Source organism: Miscanthus floridulus, chromosome 8 (genome assembly GCF_019320115.1).
Source record: "Miscanthus floridulus cultivar M001 chromosome 8, ASM1932011v1, whole genome shotgun sequence".
Taxonomy (NCBI): domain Eukaryota; kingdom Viridiplantae; phylum Streptophyta; class Magnoliopsida; order Poales; family Poaceae; genus Miscanthus; species Miscanthus floridulus.
In genome coordinates this window covers 89,542,040-89,558,841 of record NC_089587.1, presented here as the reverse complement: position 1 = coordinate 89,558,841, position 16,802 = coordinate 89,542,040, and the positions used below count along the sequence as shown (strand labels likewise).

The following is a 16,802-nucleotide window of genomic DNA, read 5'->3' as shown; positions in this document are numbered from 1 at the left end:
AGAGAAGAGTTTCCTGGCTTGCAGTTATTACGCTTTCCATTTCACCTCGAAATAAAAAAAAGGCAACTGCTGCAATTTCACATTTCTCTCGAGCTGCCAAGCACACAGACACAGGCACACAGCACAAGCAAACCCCCCAAAACCCACCAGGGCACCGCACCTCCGCCGCCGCCGCGAATGCCGGAGCCGCAGGCCATCCTCCCGCTCCGCGCGCTCCCGCCGGACGCGCCGCTGCCCTTCCCCGTCCCCGCGCCGTTCCACCCACAAACCCCTGGCCCCGGCCCCGGCGGGACCGCCCCGGCCACGCCCCCGAAGCCGACCCCTCCGCAACCGCAAACCCCCGCCGCGCCGCCTTCCTCCTCTTCGACGCGGCCGCCGCACCCATGGGAGATCGCCGCGCGAGCCTGGCTAGAGTCCTTCCCCGACGGACGGCCGCCCACCGAGCCCGAGGTCGACGCCTACATCGACGTGCACCGCCCCGAGCTCCCCTCCCTTCCCCGCTCCCAGCTACACCAGCGCCTCCTCGCTCTCCGCGGCGACCAGGTAACCCAACTACACCTCAACTATTTGTGAATTGTTATGTGACTCCCCCGGTTGTCGAGTTGATGAAATTAATCGGCTTGCGTGGTTTATCTGTTTTTTTTCTTCTTCATCAAATCTGGTGATTGGGGGTGTGGTTTATTCCTGAATCAATCCAATGGCCACTGATCTGGGATTACTCTCTTGCTCAGTCGTATAGAATTGAATAGTTACTATGGGTTTGTAACAGAAAGGCCAACACTTTCCAGCCCTCGGAATTTGGAGTCGTATAATGGCTAGTTTAGTTTCCTGATTATCAGAGTTTCTATGAATGTTTGAACTACTGTGTCAGTTAGTTCAATTCAGAGCTCTGTACTTCATGTAGTCTGCTGCTTCTGCATGATAGCACTGATGGAACTATCCTTCTCCATATGTCTTTGATACATGCTTGTATTCTAGCCCCATAAGGCCATATTGATCAACAAAACTGAGTCAGGGTCACTTCTATTTTATTCTTTGTCAGGTTTTAGATGCAGACCAGAGCGCATTCCCGTACAGGTTCCAGCGAACTGATCTATGGAAGCCTGTGTACCAGTGGTTGGAATCTCTTGAGCTGGACTCACTAGTTGCTACACAGCAGATATCAGACTGGCTTACATCGAACCCAAAGATAATGGACAGGTTGGTTGAGAAACATTCAAAATATCATTTGATTCACTACACCCAGAGGATGCACTTGAAGATGCTAAAAAAGAAGGGAAAGTTGCCAAAGGTACACATGGTTTTCTTGACCATTTGACGGTTGCTGCAAGAAATCTTTTTTCCCCCTAACTTCTATGAGTGCTAAACTGGCGCTTGACATCCTGGCAAGGGATTACAAAAGCTGATTCTTGATTTGCAGACTCTGCAACTTTCTGCGGCTAGAGCCACAGTTCGACCAATTGCTGCTGCAGTCACTCCAGAAGAAAACATTGTGCCATTACAGAAAACTATACCTCTAGTGACAGGTTTACTTTCTATATATTTACATATTTTATTGAAGTGCTACAAGTGTCTCCATGAAAAGTAAGATAAGGAAAATTGCAGGTAGATTTCCCAGTGTCAGTGCATGCAAACAACAAAGCGGTACTGCAGGCAGATTTCAAGGTGGAAATGCAACTCTAAGGGATAAGAAGACGTCATTGTCCAAAAAGAAAGAAGCTTTGCTCAAATATGAACTGTATGTGGTTAACTCTGAACTATTTATCTGTTAACATGTGAATAGTTTGTGCTAACATGTTCTTTGATGTGTTTCAGTTTGACAGACTTGCAGAACCAATTGACTGCTGTGCTGTTAAAGCAATGTCGTACTGTTGCCATTAAAGAAACAGATTCATCATATGTGGAATTTCCAAATCAAGAGACTAACATGAGTATACAAGGGGTTACTACTGCAAATGCTTCAGCCCCTTCTGAGGCAAAGAAGGTGTTTATCAATGAACAGTCAGTTTCCGGAGGAGCCCCAGAAAGTGAACCTGGGCATAAGAGGAAGAGAAACCCTATCATCGTTACACCTGCATGGTGTTATAGTGAAGCATCAGCAGGTTTGTCATTTTACCTAATATAGGATTAATCATCTTATTATAGCTTCTACCAGTTGATCTTAGATACATTCTTTTTTGTTTGGCTCATATGTGCTATTTTTATTCTAAAAAAGTTAATTTTTTATATACAAGCCTTTGAGCAGTACCTTTTCAGCTATCTGCTAAATTTTATTAAAGAATATTTAATAAACAGTGGTTTGGAAGTACAAGCTAGTAGCTACTAACATCATCTCCATGCCATAAATGAAAACCATCGTTTATGTTAGTCTTTTTTTTTTGCAAGTTTGACTGCTCACACCACAAAATTACATAGATTTTGTAAGGGCGTCATGATTCCTGTTAATCTTGGATATTTTGATTTTACTGTGAAGATTAAGCTACAATGTCCTTAGCATGCCGAGATGCGCCCAGGAATGCTGGTGTGTAACAACTTATTTTTTATTTAAAATGAATATGTTGACCCATAATTATCTGTTTTTAATGAAATTTGCTTTTTAAGCTATTATAAAATAGCAAATATGTTTGAACAGATCTGTATCAACTGACCAAGTGTGGTGACACCATGCAGAAACCTTGAAGAATGAACCAAATCCTAGCTCAAATAGTGATGGTTCAAGAAATTTCAATATTTGGAAAGGACATGCTAATCCACTAGTTTCACATAGAGATATTAAGAAAAATATATTATTCTGTCTTGAGGGACGTGAAACTGGTGTCAGCTGCTCTCAAGCTGCTTCTTATGGAGGTTATGCTGGACGAAATTGTGAAAGATGGACTCCATTTCTTGAAGGCACGTTTGTTTGTAGTTTTGTTCTCAAATGATTATTGCTCAGTTGTTTTTTCCTTTCAAAGTTGTATCTACCTTTTTCATTTTCCTAAAATCATAATGAGTTATTCTTGATTTTCAATTAGGATGGAATTCACCTGCAGTCCAGTTTGAAGGGCCTGCTGTACATGTTGTGAGAAAAAGTTACCTATCTTGGTGTCCAACTTCATGTGCTTATACGTCAAGTGCTCCTTCTGCTCAGCCTCATGGCAGGGTAAGGATCTCTTATGCATTTGCCAGTGGAATTTTGTGGAAGTTGGAACCTTTGATATCTAATACTTTGCTTTGACTGTCTTCTCTTTATGCAAATATTAAGCACTCTTCTGGTGTACATCTTTTTTATTAAGTGCATGCTTGTTTCTGCTTGTAAATTAACAAAACTAAATTTGATTCCTGTGTTGAAGTGGATTAGCTTGTCAATCAGAAAAAATGAGAAGGATATATCCTAACAGTCAAACAGTCTGGTGAGTGGTGACCTCCCTGGTTATTAGTTTTCTGTATTGACAGTGACCTTAAGTTCCGGTAGCCTGACTGTTGACATGCATTGATGTAGTAAGGCCATAATTCTCTCATAAGAAGATGACTTCTTTTTTAATGGAACAACAGGGAGACCCCTATCAAATAGCCATTGTTCTAACAATAACCTTGGAGTATGCAAGATTAGAGCCAAATCAGGTCGTGGTCGTGTTTGTTGTAGGGAAAGGGCATGTAGTCTAACAAACGAGGGTGTGTGTTGTAAGGGTTCTTGCCCCCCCTTTTTTTTCTTCTTAATATAAAGATACACAGTTCTCCTGCGTGTTCGAGAAAAAAAAAGGGGTTCTTGCCCCCCTTTTCTTCTTAATACAAAGATACACAGCTCTCCTATGTGTTCGAGGAAAAAAAAAAGATTAGAGCCAAATCCTCTTTGAACCAGAAATCTAGCTAAAGAAATCACTCCAAAAAAATGAAGGAATTGTGATGACACCAAGGCGCGTGTGTTTGTCTAAGAGCTTAGGAGTGTGAGTGTGTGTTGTAAGGGCTCTTGCCCCCCCTTTTTTTTCTTCTTAATATAAAGATACGCAGTTCTCCTGCGTGTTCGAGAAAAAAAAAAAGGGTTCTTGCCCCCCTTTTCTTCTTAATACAAAGATACACAGCTCTCCTATGTGTTCGAGGAAAAAAAAAAGATTAGAGCCAAATCCTCTTTGAACCAGAAATCTAGCTAAAGAAATCACTCCAAAAAAATGAAGGAATTGTGATGACACCAGATGGTCCAACAGGAAACCATAACTATTTCTCTAAATGCTTTTCATTAAAAAATTCTTCAACTTGGAGCATGTCAATATTTTTTCCCTTCCTGTTGGTGGCTCATTTTGGTTGTCATCTCTAGCCTACTCAATTTGCATGGACAATAAGGTTGTGTTGTCTTATTTTGTTGTTGTATCTATCAGGAGTGGAGCTTCGTTGAGGCCAACGTGGGCCATGGTCCCACCTGGTCCAGTAAAGCTTTTATAGATTTAGAGCTCACTCTACTATGTTTTCTGGCTTCTGCTCTTTGCTCCAGCCCAAGCTCCACCACTTATATCTATACATTCCTATCTAATTTTTTTTTAATGTTGCTCTGCCTCAGCAAGGTATCCGCAAAGTTCTTGATGTAAAATTTCATCCAGAAGGGTTGCCTCAGCTTGTTTCTAGCTCTAATGAGGTCAGTGCCATTTATGATTCATGTTTCATTTACTATTCAAGAATACCTTGTATTTCTTACTACTGTAAAAATCACTGTTGTACTGTCTTAAGTATCTTTATCTTTGTTCTTAATCATATTTTGTTATCCTTATTTTAAATTATTTGAATATTTTAGCTTGTGTGGGAGCTTTGATTATTGGGCACGCCCTTTATTCTCTTGGTTTATTTAATATTTCATGAATCCAGGCACCCAATGAATTACTGCTTTTCAATCTTCTTTCTGGAAGGGCAATTCAGCTTAGAGGCCACAATACCAAGGTATGCCAAATAAGTTTTCTTGGCGCATTTACAGATTCTGTATGTTCTGAGCTAGTGCATCCATACCTTTTCATCCCCTTCCTTTTGTTGCTTGTATTACAGTATTAGTATCCCTTCCTATATCTGGACAAAAGCTCACGAGTTAAGACCACACCCATGAAAATAATGGTAAAGGTGGTCATGTGACTATATGACATGCTTGAACCTTTCACTTGTAATATTTGCATTTCGTGCTTCATCCTCAATTCTTTGTCACATTACTTCGAAATGTGCCCTATACAATGATGAGAAAGAGAAACTGATGTTTCATAAGCATATCTGGTTTGTGGATAAGAGTATTTGAATAAAGGGCGTGCCCTATACAACCAGATAAGAGTATTTGTTGTGCAAGTGCTAACCAATCTGAATTTCACATTATATTAGAATGTTTTATTTTTGGATTTCGTTTTTCTTTGGTCATAGAGTTTTTGACATGCTCACGCTTACTTTTTACCATGTTGACTAGTGTTGTTACTTAGTTCTACTTATTGTTCTCAGATCCAGTCTATCGCGTTTGCAGTCAAAGGAGCAAGTGTAGTGTCTTGTGCTTCTAATTTATTAAAGGTGACTAGATTTTGTTCCTTGCCGATCCCTGCAACTGATGTGAGAATAAAACTGTTTATTGCTTCTCTTCCTGTACTGGAGAATAGGTATGGGACTGCATTACCGGCTCTTGCCTCTATACGCTGGGTGGTGATGACCAAAATTCAGTGGGGCATACTCAGAAAATAAATGCTATGGCAGTGAATAAATGGCAATCATGTATGTGTGCTTTTCATCAACCCTATCTCTTTATCCCACAAACTCCTACATCTTGTATGTCTTATTTACATTTTGTTTAGTTCATAGCTTTCTCCTTTTTTTTCTTGTATGTTGGTAGTTTTCTTAGACAATTGATGCTGAGCTGGCAGATTTTCCATGGGAAAGAAAATACAGCAACCTTATGTTCGTTTCTGTTTTTATGCTGATTGACTCCTATGTCCTATACTCCTATGTACTACCATATTGTTCTGTTCAATTTTTTGTTCTGATGTCTCACGAGAATAGTGATTTTGTTGGGTGATGCCAACATCTATGGAAGATAAGGATATATTAACTGCAGATAATGGTGATAACTTTCTGTGTTGTGTTAACTCTACTGGTTTGTTCGTTTGCCTTATGCTTCTTCTCTTAAATGAATCATAATTATCTCTATTTTTATTCCATCTTTCTTTATTATTTTGATCTCAACATGGTGTACATTTACAGGTCTTGTTGTCACTAGTGGAGCAAAAGGTGACGGTAAGCTTCTACTATGGAATGCTTTAAGAGGTGAACTTGCTTCTGATCTAAATTCGAACTTGAGGTAACACGTGAATTTGTTCTTCTCCATCCCGTTTTGTTTTCTTTTTTTTTCCTCATAAATACTTGTTCTGCCCTAGTTCACAAGTTTTGTATCATATATTATTGTGTTAACCTTTTCTTTTTAAAACTTGTTGAATATAAATTGTTAATGTTTACAACAGTATTTAGTTATTCTCCCTTCGAATGAACCATTTGAAAAGTTAAAAGGACCCAGATGGTCGCTTTGAGAGTTCATGGACCCAGATGAGAACGCAGGAAAAGTTGAGATCCACGATGCTTTTGACTCCATTTTGAATGTTGATGCCTGTTTTTGAGGGGAAGTACAGTAGGGGTGGGCCCCCACTGTGCATTTTATTAAAAAAGAATGTTGATGCTTGTTACCATTTCGTTTTCTTTTCCTGCAACCCTCTCATCCCCTAATTGAGATAGAGTGGTTGCTTTGTGAGGGACAATTTCCTTATTCTCTCTTTAATACAAAGATACACACCTCTCCTGTGTTTTTGAGGAAAAAAGATTAAAAAAAATGTTGATACAGTTATATAGATAGTAGAAACTATATGGGTGCATTTTGCAGAGGAAAATTTCCTAAGCTGAGGACTAAAGTGCTTTATGTGGCCTGAGCTTCTAGAGAGGAAAAATGGAAACGATTAAAGTGCAAAATCCTAATATGCTTAAACTGTTAAACCAGACTCGAACCCTGTAAATCTTTGTTAATGTAGGTCCCAGGATATGATCTATCCCTCAGTTGATACAATGGAGTTCTATAGTGAGAATCATCTGGCATGTGGAAGCGATTGTGACTATGGTGGCTCAGCTGTGGTACAATTATGGGATATTGATTCTCCAGAGTCTTATTTATCTTTCTCTGCAAGTGACTCTGTATGTACCTTCTCCTTTTGTTTCTATGTATGTATGACTTTTAGAGGTTAATGGAGGACTAACATATCTCTGTCACAGTACATTACTTCCCTTAAAGTCAACCCTGCTGGCAACACTCTCATTACAGGTTATTTATCCTTTCTGTCACATGGGATCTCCCCTATTGCAGCCATGATGAACTGTATTTTTGTCTTTACTTTCAATATGCAGGTTCTGGTGATGGGACAATTGGCTTATTTGACATCCGTACTTGTTCTGCAGTTAGCCACTTGTCAGTGGGATCTGGTTGTGAGGTATTGTTGCATAGAAGTTGGAATTAAGGGCTGTATAGTTTTAATTGATAATATGGAAATTATTTCATTGCTTTTGTGAGACTGAAATCTTTCTTATTGATCTCTTAGTTACTAACATATTTCTTCTCTGAGAACTGATAATAAATATGTTGCTTCTCAACAGGTTACATCTGTTTCATTTAGCAACTGTGGCACCTATTTTTCTGCTTCTAGCACATCAAATAATACTTTGGTTTGGGACACAAGGCTTGTCCCAATAAATCAAAGCAAGGATGTTTCACGAAGCAGAGATATGCGATTTTTTCGGCCTTTACATTGCTTTAGCCATGGTAGTCAGATGCCTACTGCAGAATACACAAGTCAACTGCCAGGGTATGTAAAATGCAGCACTAATCATTATGGCATCTAGTGATTAGTTATGCCTGAAAAGTTGGTGACAATTTATGAGCTTCAATTGTGAACCTAGTGGAAGTCATCTATACTATAAGGGGGTAGACCCTGTGCCGGAGGCTCCCACATGAGTGGGGTCTTGGGAAGGGAAAAACCGAGGCAAGCCTTCCCCCGCAAAATTTGCGGAGAGACTGCTTCGAACCCACGACCTGGTGGCTCACTGAGACAGCTCTCACCACTGCACCAGGCCTGCCCAAGTCATCTATACTATGAATTGCAATTTAGTTTTTCACTGGATTCATGATGTGCTGTTTCTAGTAATCTGATGTAGACTGTTTCTGTCTGTTTTATTTAGGTAGCTTCACAAGAAAAGTAGAAAACTTGTACATGCTGTAAAGTTGTTTCTACACAGATTTAAGTTCTCTCTTAGCAATAGCCTTTTTTTTTTTGCTGAATAGCCTGTTGTGAAGTTCTGTCTGCTTTTTGTAGACGTTTCTGTTGTATTTTCCTTTCTTTTGTTTTATTTTACCTAGGGCCTTTCCCTACTGTCTTGCCCTCAAAAAAAGAAAGAAAAGTAGAAAAGATAACTACAGTAAAAGCTTTACTCGTTTATTTAAACTTCTCCATTTACGAAGATCTTTATTCATGCTATGTTACTCCTGAAGTTGCAAAATTATATAAAAAAAATAGAGGAAACATTTAATACATCATTCTGGCTGGTCATTGGTATGCTCATGATGATTCCATTCTGTTAGATGTTCCATATGTGCTCAGAGTTTGTACTTTATGTAATACTTTTATAAAATCTATTTCCTCTGATCTGAAATATAAGTCCATCTAGGTTTGTCCTAAGTAATTTTTTTTACCATTTGCCTATGAATATATAAATGTATAGGTTGAAAACATAAGATTAGCGTTATTAGATTCATTATGAAACATAAGATTAGCATTACTAGATTCATTATGAAACATACTTTCATATTGTATAACTATTTTAATTTTAATTTAAGATGGTATGTTTTTTTATAGATATTGCTAGTCAAAGTTGTATTTTGGAGACCATGCATAGATTTAGCTTTGTCCCAAGTCAAACTTCTCTAATTTTGACCAAGTTTTTAGAAAAATAAACTAACATCTACCAGTTCAAATTGATGCACTATCAAGACATATTTCATTGAGAATTTAATGAACTAATTTGATATCGTAGATGTTGATGCATTTTTTCTATAAGCTTGGTTAAAGTTAGATAAGTTTGACCTAGGACAAATGGTAAAGTGAACTTAGGACACATGTTCTATACTTATTTACTTTTGCTGTGTTCTATAAATATTTAACCAAAAGTGCAAAATTTGTGCTCTGAAGAACGTGCCAATGTCCAAACTCCAAAACATTGCTCATTTATGATGTGGTGTTATAAACTTGTACTACAAAAAGTATTTTTTGAGGCAAAAGATATTATTGTTTTCTCATGTCAAATCTAAATATTTTGAAAAAAATACTAGGCAAAGCTTAGAATGGTCTAGTGCGTGTATCCCCTTTTACTATGATGACTATTGCTAGTTTCAGTTTTATACCTTTTTTCTTGGTGTCTTTTGTTGGGTTTCATCTCTAGCCTACTCCACCTGCTCGGGAGTTGTTGTTTGTCCACCTGCTCGGGAGTTGTTGTTTGTCCACTAGGTTACCGGTAACCCCTGGTAATACCCTGTGGTTGAGACTAAATGTGGTGTTGTTTGACCACTTGATAACCCCTGCTAATACTACGGACATGTCCTGTCTTCATTGTTTCCTACCACATGGTTTGCAGATTGTGGCTATAAAATCTAAATAGTACTCTGTTCATTGTCTTCCAATGCAGCATCCTTTTGTTTTGTTATCCACCTTTGTATAGGCTTTGAGTATCTTCTCTGTTGTATGTTCAGTCATGTTGATGAGGGTGATCAGGGGGTAAATGCCACACAGTGGCTGCATAACGAACCTGTACTTGTCACTGTAAGTGGTGATGGCAGGTGAGTAATTAGCCCAATGACATACACATTGTGTCATTTTCATCAATCTGCATTTAAGTTATGAAAATGCTTAACTACTAATTTACTCTGCTTTTAGTGTTGGAATGTGGGATGTTACTCTAGGTCAACCTTGTGTCAGACATATCGTCGCTCATACTCGATGTGCTAATGCGGTGAGCCTATATTTTGATATTCTACTTCTGGGGCTCTTCAGCTTACCTCTTTTGCTATTGATTTTTCATGGTATAAATCCCAGGTTTCTGTAGCCCCTAATGACGAATACCTCTGCACAGGAGGAAGTGATCAGAAAGTTGTGAGTTGCTTATTTGGCCTTTTAGTTTCTTATGTTGCGTATGTCATACTGGAAGAGGTATTGTTTGGATTGTTTTGTTGGTCTACAACAACTGAAATCAGTAGAAATGCAATACATCTTATTATTGATGTGGTTAACCTTTTTTTCTCAAACACGCAGGAGAGCTGCGTATCTTTATATTGTAGAGAGAAAGAAAGGGGATAGAAACCCATAGAAGGCAACCCCTATGCCTCACCTGTGAGACAAGAGAAGGTTGCAAGGAAAAAAAACACCACACGGCACTCAAACCCTTGTTACAAGGAAGAAATGACCCGACCTTTCTAGCCACTTACACTAGCATCTCTCCAGGACCAAAAAATAGCTCCTGAAGTTTTTGAGCAGTGAGCACTGGCGAAGCAGCAAGACTCAATTCCTCTTTGAAGGAATGTTGTGCTGTTGCTAGGGAAGGAGTCGCACTGTCAAAAACTCCTCTTTTCCTGTGAAGCCACAAGGCCCATGCTTCCAGGATCACCATACTGTTCAAATCTTTTTGTTTGCTTTTCTCCACCAATCAGTGAAGCTCTTGTTCCTTCTAGGTACAATGCGCTCAAGTCCAGGAGAGCCCAGTAAATTATACCAAAATTGCCTAGCAAAACACAATTAGTGAGGATGATGTGGTTTACTGAATAGTACTCCCTCTGTTCCAAGTTATAAGACGTTTTGGCTTTTCTAGGTTCATAGCTTTTGCTACGTACCTAGATATATGTTATGTCTTGATACATAGTAAAAGCTATGAATCTAGAAATGCCAAAATGTCTTATAATTTGGGATGGAGGAAGCTATGAATCTAGAAAAGCTAGAAATTCCAAATAAAAAATTGTAAAAATGTAAAATAGCTTGGTTAGTGGTTATGTGAATTAGGCATGGTTTGAAGATTCTATTGGCATATTCATATTCATTATACATATGTATGAGTTCTCGCCTTGATGTGCATAACTGACTAATGTGGCCCCTGAAGAGGGAAGGACTGTGACTGATGTATGATAAATTATTTCCATTTATGGCTGGGCAGAACCACGAGTGTTTGCTTTGTTTTTATGTTTAGCTGGTTCTCTCATTGACTATTGGCCTGGCAGGTTTTATATCATAATAGAAGTGGGCGTACACATCTTAATTGGCGTCTTTCACACCCTCTGCAAGGAAATGATTGATATGCTGCCAGACATCGTAGAATTGTTCCGCTAACATGGTAAGTCACCTTTCCTTTTTGTGCTTTTCATTTGATGATCTCTGTTAGTACTTCGGCACCGAAAGTCCAAAACAGCTAAAATAACATATTTTACTGAATCATACATCAATAAATATATGAATATGGTATAAGCTGCATACAAACATACTTCTCCACTTTTCTAATAGCTTAAGGGGGTTGTTGCAACTTCACGTTAGGCAGACAAATTTCCGTAGAAATTTAAAGTGGAAAAATAAAATTAAATTGGTGAAAGGCCTTGCTTCACTGTGGAGACTTCTGCTTTATCTTCATGAGAGATTGAACAGCTTCTGTTATTTCCCAACACGCCCTGCATACCTCTGTTCCTAATTCTTTTTGCACGCATATCTTTTTCAGCTGGGGAGTTCTCTGAGTCAGGCAGTTGCACTTTGGCAGAAACTTGGCTGGTCCAGATGGATGTGGAGCCAGGACTCGTATTGAACCCTCTGGTTGATGGACGACTGAAGCTTGTGTTGGGCCTTAACATTATTGAATTCTCATGCCTCTTTACAAGTAGAGTCTGTATCTTTTTATTCTCCTGTAAACAAATGTTTATGAAATCAATGTCATCCAGACTGATAGTAGGTTTCTATTCTTAGATACCGTTTGGATAAGGAGGGTTGGAATCCAAATCCTTAGGATTTAGTTCAACTTTGAACTAAATTCCTAGAGCAACCCCCTTATTTGAGCACCCCGGTATGAGCCAGATTATGTGATTCCCTGTAACATCAACCAGTTGACTAATAACTACTCACCCGTTGCCTGTATTTCTCCTCTTCTTTTTCTTTGAGTGTGAACATGTAGTCTTTCAGCATTGCCAGAAGTGGGAGCTGCAAAAGCTTAAGTTAGTAGTTTTGTTCAAGAAATTAAGACTTTCTATCATTTGGAATCAGTACTTGATAATCAACCTAGCTGACTTTCATGTCTATTTGATTTTTTTTTTAACGAAATGTTCCAAATTATGGTTCCAATACAAGAAATTTGCTGTGAAGGTTGTTTTTACAGGTAAAGACTAAAGAGTTAACCATGCAAATACAGACCTCAGTATTTTTTTGTTAGGTCGTTTGTGCAATGTTTACTTATGAATTACTGCATATGTTAATTTATTTACCAGTACTCTTTGTGGTGTCTGTATGGCTATTTATAGAATACTATTTTTAAAAATTAATTATTGGTTTATGGTAACATAAGATCTGTTTGGTAGTGCAGTATTTTGCATTTTTCCTTTGAGAATCACAATCATTTTGTTAATTGTTTCTTGTATAGATACTTGCTTAGGCTCTCGTCCTGGTATTGCTTGACTTTTGATAGTTGAGTTTAGTCTTATACTCTTATCGATTTTGACTTTGCAGTGGCAATATGTATCCCTCATGCATTGTCCTCCAATAATTTATGATTCTTTTTTTACACCGCCACGTTTTAATGCTAAGGAATAGGTTTGTCCTAGTAAGCTGCCTCTTGCTTGTTTTTCTATGTACAGGAATGGAATATATAGTTTTGCCGGTTTGAACATGATACCATTTCTTCCATGCCTTGCTGTCTGCAAAATATACTTCTTAGCACCAGCCCCAAGTATGTTCTCTTCACTGTCAATTTTGCTTTCAAGACCAACTATTCTAATACCTCTGTTCCAAACTAGCTTTGTCCTAAGTGAAATCTCTAACTTTCATCAACTTTATAGAAAAATGCACCCAACATCTACAACATCAAATTAATTTCATTAAATTCTCCATGAAATATGCCTTGATAGTGCATTTATTTAAACTTGTAGATGTTAATGTATTTGTCTAAAACTTATCCAAGTTAGAGAAATTTGATTTAGGACAAAGCTATAGGGAACTATAATTTGGAATGGAGGGAGCATTCGTTATTGTACTTAATACCCTCAGATGATGGCCTTGGAAAAATGCTGAAATGACCATGCAGCTTCCCTTCAGGTTTTTAGTGGCCTATCTTTTTTGTACTTTCTACTCTCTTTAGTTTTTGTTTTTACTTGATTACCTCTATTAAATGTTGCATACATAATTTATTCTGTTATTCAGTTTGCTGTTGCAAATAAGCATATTCACAAGGTTGCTTTACAGGAGAAGGTTGAATTGATGAAGCTAACGTTTACTTGCTGCCACCTTATCCAGTGACTGCCCTTCCAAAAATACCTAGCCTCTCTATCCATAAATTATAAAGGCGCGAATTTAAAATGCTTCTATGTGCCACTACAATACCAAAATTGTTACATTTGTTCAGTATTTTGGCATTCGCTGAAGTATGAAAGTTTAATTCTTTGTAGAGCAATATAAAATCATGTTTATAATAGTTCAAAGATGGGCGGAAGCCATAAAAGAAGTTACTATTTACAGTTTTTTAAAAGAAAACATGGGCGGTCTAGGTCAGTCTAGGATAAATATTTATGACAAGTTAAAATCCAAATTTTGAAAGGATGATTTCAGATCAGGTGATTATGTTTGCAGTTTATGAGGTCGCACCTCATCATAGTAGAAGATCTTGTTTCTCTCCTGTTCCCAGAATTGTGTCTTGGCCATTAACTGTTCTACCAAGCCTGCACAATTTTTCTAGTAAATATATGTGGCATTTCAGTTTCCATTTTACTCTGTAGATATGATGCATACCTGGAATTTTGTTAACTATAATTCGAGCACGCTCTGCCCTTTTCAAGTGCTTGTGTGCTCCTCTGCTTATTGAATACCTTCGTTCATCCTGTAGAAAATTATAATCAACTTAGTAAAAAATATACTTCTAGATAAGGCAATGTCTATGACTATGGTCATCAGGCAGCTAGTGCACCCTGCTATATTCTTCTAGCCATCGCTCTTCATCACATGAAGCCATCCATTTTTCAACCTTATCCATTATGTCTTTCCGGCTTGTGGCCTCCTCTTTTGCTTTGCATATATATTCATCCATTGTCTTTAATAGATCATCATGGACCACATCTCCTGTTCATTTATTCCCCAAATAGTTATATTAGTCAACGCATTGGAGACTGGTAAATATACTTCAGCACTGAAACAAAGATAATGGCATATAACTGTGCCGAACGCACCTGACATTATCAGATTCATTATTTTGTCCATTTCTGTTTGATAAGGCATGTCCATGTGTGATTTCTTGCAAATTTCGTCGACTTCTGCTCTCTTTTTTAGGAATAGCTCTTTCATTTTGCTTGCCTTCAACTGATTCAGACGCTGAACTTCAGATTCAACCTGTGTCATTCAATATGGTAAAACTAATAACCTATCAGCATCAAGACAGTTACTTGTCTGACATAATTCATGTCTGCTTTGAAGTTTAATCTCTGGTCTTTACCTGTTGAATTGTCTCAAGTGTGAGGCTTCCAGGACCTAACATACCATTTATTGAAGTCATTGTGAGTACCTTAATTTGCCCATATGGTTGACGCTCCTCCATAGTAGTATCCAGAGTATTCCATAAGTTTGTTAATGCTTTTACAAGGTTTTGGAGCTACAAAATAATACCTGCTTTAGTAATAGTATTAATGCAGTTCAAGATTCTCTCACTTTTTCTTGAATATTCACATGGTATATTTCCTGTTAGAACTAGCAACAAAAATAACTTGCTAATGCTAACATTATTAATGGGTTCAAAGGTGATAATTTTTGTAAGAAGACCAATGAAGTATCTTCTGGATGCATTATGCCATTTTGCTTTATGCTATTCTTGAACTAAGTATGCGATTTGGTTGTTTTATATAACCTGAATGTATCCCCTGTTTTTCATGCTGCCACTGTGACCAAGTGAAATGGGGCTACTGGCTACAATGGTTGGTACCAAGAAGGATGACAGATCACCTTTTCCCTTCTATTGCTCTTCTCTTCTTTTAGCTGCTGAACAGTCATATTGAGCTTGTTGAGGATGTCATCACTGATATTCTTCGTCTGTTGCTCATTTGGTCCATCTAGCAACCTTGGGTGAACATTAGCAAGTATCTTTGAAGGATCCATTCCCATTACTTTTGCAAAATTGTGAATTAGAACTTTGTATTCTTCCACTTTGCAGAGGCGATCACTCTGGAGAAAATAAAATTCTGAAATCAGATCCAGGAGTGTTATAATATGTTTATGACAGTTCATGCTTATCATCAAGTGAAGGAGGCATGTGTACCTTTTCTCTTTTCAGTCTTTGCAATTCGCTTTGGAACTCCTCGAGCTTCTTTAGTGACAAATCTTCTTCATTCACAGTAACAGCTTCATTCCCTAAGCGTCCTGCAATTTCAGAAGCAATTCTGTGTATTTCAGTTTGAACCTCCATGAACTGCTTTACTCTGGCTTCCTTCCTCATCTGCATTTCTTGTAGAGCCGGTGTAATGGAATTCAGCTGCTCCTTTAGAGTGCCTGCCATTTTTTCAGGCTGCAGAAATGGTTTTCAGGTTAGTTTCCAACCGTTGCTTGTTAGATATGGATAAATGATGAGACCCGCAAGATTTGGATGTTTACTCGTGCTGGGAATGGTCTTTCTCCAAGGGATAGCAGCAGGTTGGTAAATTCAGCCTCAGATTCAGCTAATGCTTGATGCAGCTGAATCCGGGACATATTGGCACTATTTACTTTTCTTCTGTAAACCTCTTGGCACTCCTGCTCAAGCTCTTCCAGTATTCTTTCCCTTTCATTTTGGTCTTGCCCAACTTCATCCCATATCATCTAAGCACCATGCAGAGTTTAGTAAGCATTTCAGCTAGAGCAGAACAGATATATATTTTTTTGTTGAAAAAACTTTGTGTACCTTGAGTTCTTGAAGCAAGTAGGCACCTGAAGACTCTGGCAGCGCAGCACCGGGAGCTTTTTCAGTCATCTTGAGTGATCCCATCTCAAGGACCTGACAAACTCAGAGCAGATATTGCTGGGCTGAGTTCAGCTGTGCGCAGTTGTACATTACATGCTTAGAGGTGTCCGTGGAGGGGAACAGATTTAGCAAAGTGTATATGACAGAAAAGCTGAGAAATACAGTGGTGGCTGCTGCTGCGAGTGGCTTTAGATACTGGTTTTGCTTGCAAGACACGTAGCATATTTGTGGTGTGGTTGGTGCCGCCATGAGAGCTGCAACGCAACGGAGGGCCGAAGCTTTGCGAAGAAGGGTCTCTCTCTACTCTCTCTAGCTGATCTGGTGGCCTCTTGAAATTTTAATCAATAATAGTAGTAGCCTAACTAATTAACAATTAATTCTGGAAAAGTTGGGAAGGTCTCGTCTCTTCAGACGTTTCTCCTTTTCATTCATTCAATTCATTCATGTGCTCCTAATGAAACAAGCAAAAAGGTTAGTGGTGCTATGTCATGCTGATGGCTGCTCTGCATCTTCAGCCGATTGAATTCTGGAGGCTTCAGGCGTGAGCTGAGCTTCCAGCTGAAGCC

At 38.6% G+C, this 16,802-nt stretch overlaps 2 protein-coding genes across 2 annotated transcripts; one reads left to right on the top strand and one right to left on the bottom strand.

Moving 5' to 3' along the window:
* The first annotated feature begins 103 nt into the window (after positions 1-103).
* LOC136476924 (uncharacterized) lies at positions 104-11,918 on the top strand. Its single transcript, XM_066474905.1, has 21 exons — positions 104-543; positions 1,043-1,291; positions 1,421-1,526; positions 1,606-1,738; positions 1,816-2,102; positions 2,671-2,892; positions 3,015-3,142; positions 4,535-4,609; positions 4,837-4,908; positions 5,446-5,511; positions 5,598-5,709; positions 6,196-6,292; positions 7,011-7,170; positions 7,249-7,297; positions 7,381-7,463; positions 7,627-7,835; positions 9,773-9,859; positions 9,957-10,032; positions 10,116-10,172; positions 11,288-11,400; positions 11,776-11,918. Exons 1-20 carry the CDS (start codon positions 178-180, stop codon positions 11,360-11,362), a joined length of 2,709 nt encoding a protein of 902 aa, XP_066331002.1. The 5' UTR covers positions 104-177; the 3' UTR covers positions 11,363-11,400; positions 11,776-11,918.
* On the bottom strand, positions 11,510-16,565 carry LOC136476925 (65-kDa microtubule-associated protein 8-like). The gene is made up of 11 exons (XM_066474906.1): positions 16,177-16,565; positions 15,891-16,094; positions 15,559-15,804; positions 15,246-15,464; positions 14,743-14,898; positions 14,480-14,639; positions 14,221-14,372; positions 14,046-14,133; positions 13,902-13,975; positions 12,174-12,248; positions 11,510-11,956 (listed from the first exon to the last, which is right to left on the bottom strand). Exons 1-11 carry the CDS (start codon positions 16,258-16,260, stop codon positions 11,639-11,641), a joined length of 1,776 nt encoding a protein of 591 aa, XP_066331003.1. The 5' UTR covers positions 16,261-16,565; the 3' UTR covers positions 11,510-11,638.
* Positions 16,566-16,802: the final 237 nt, after the last annotated feature.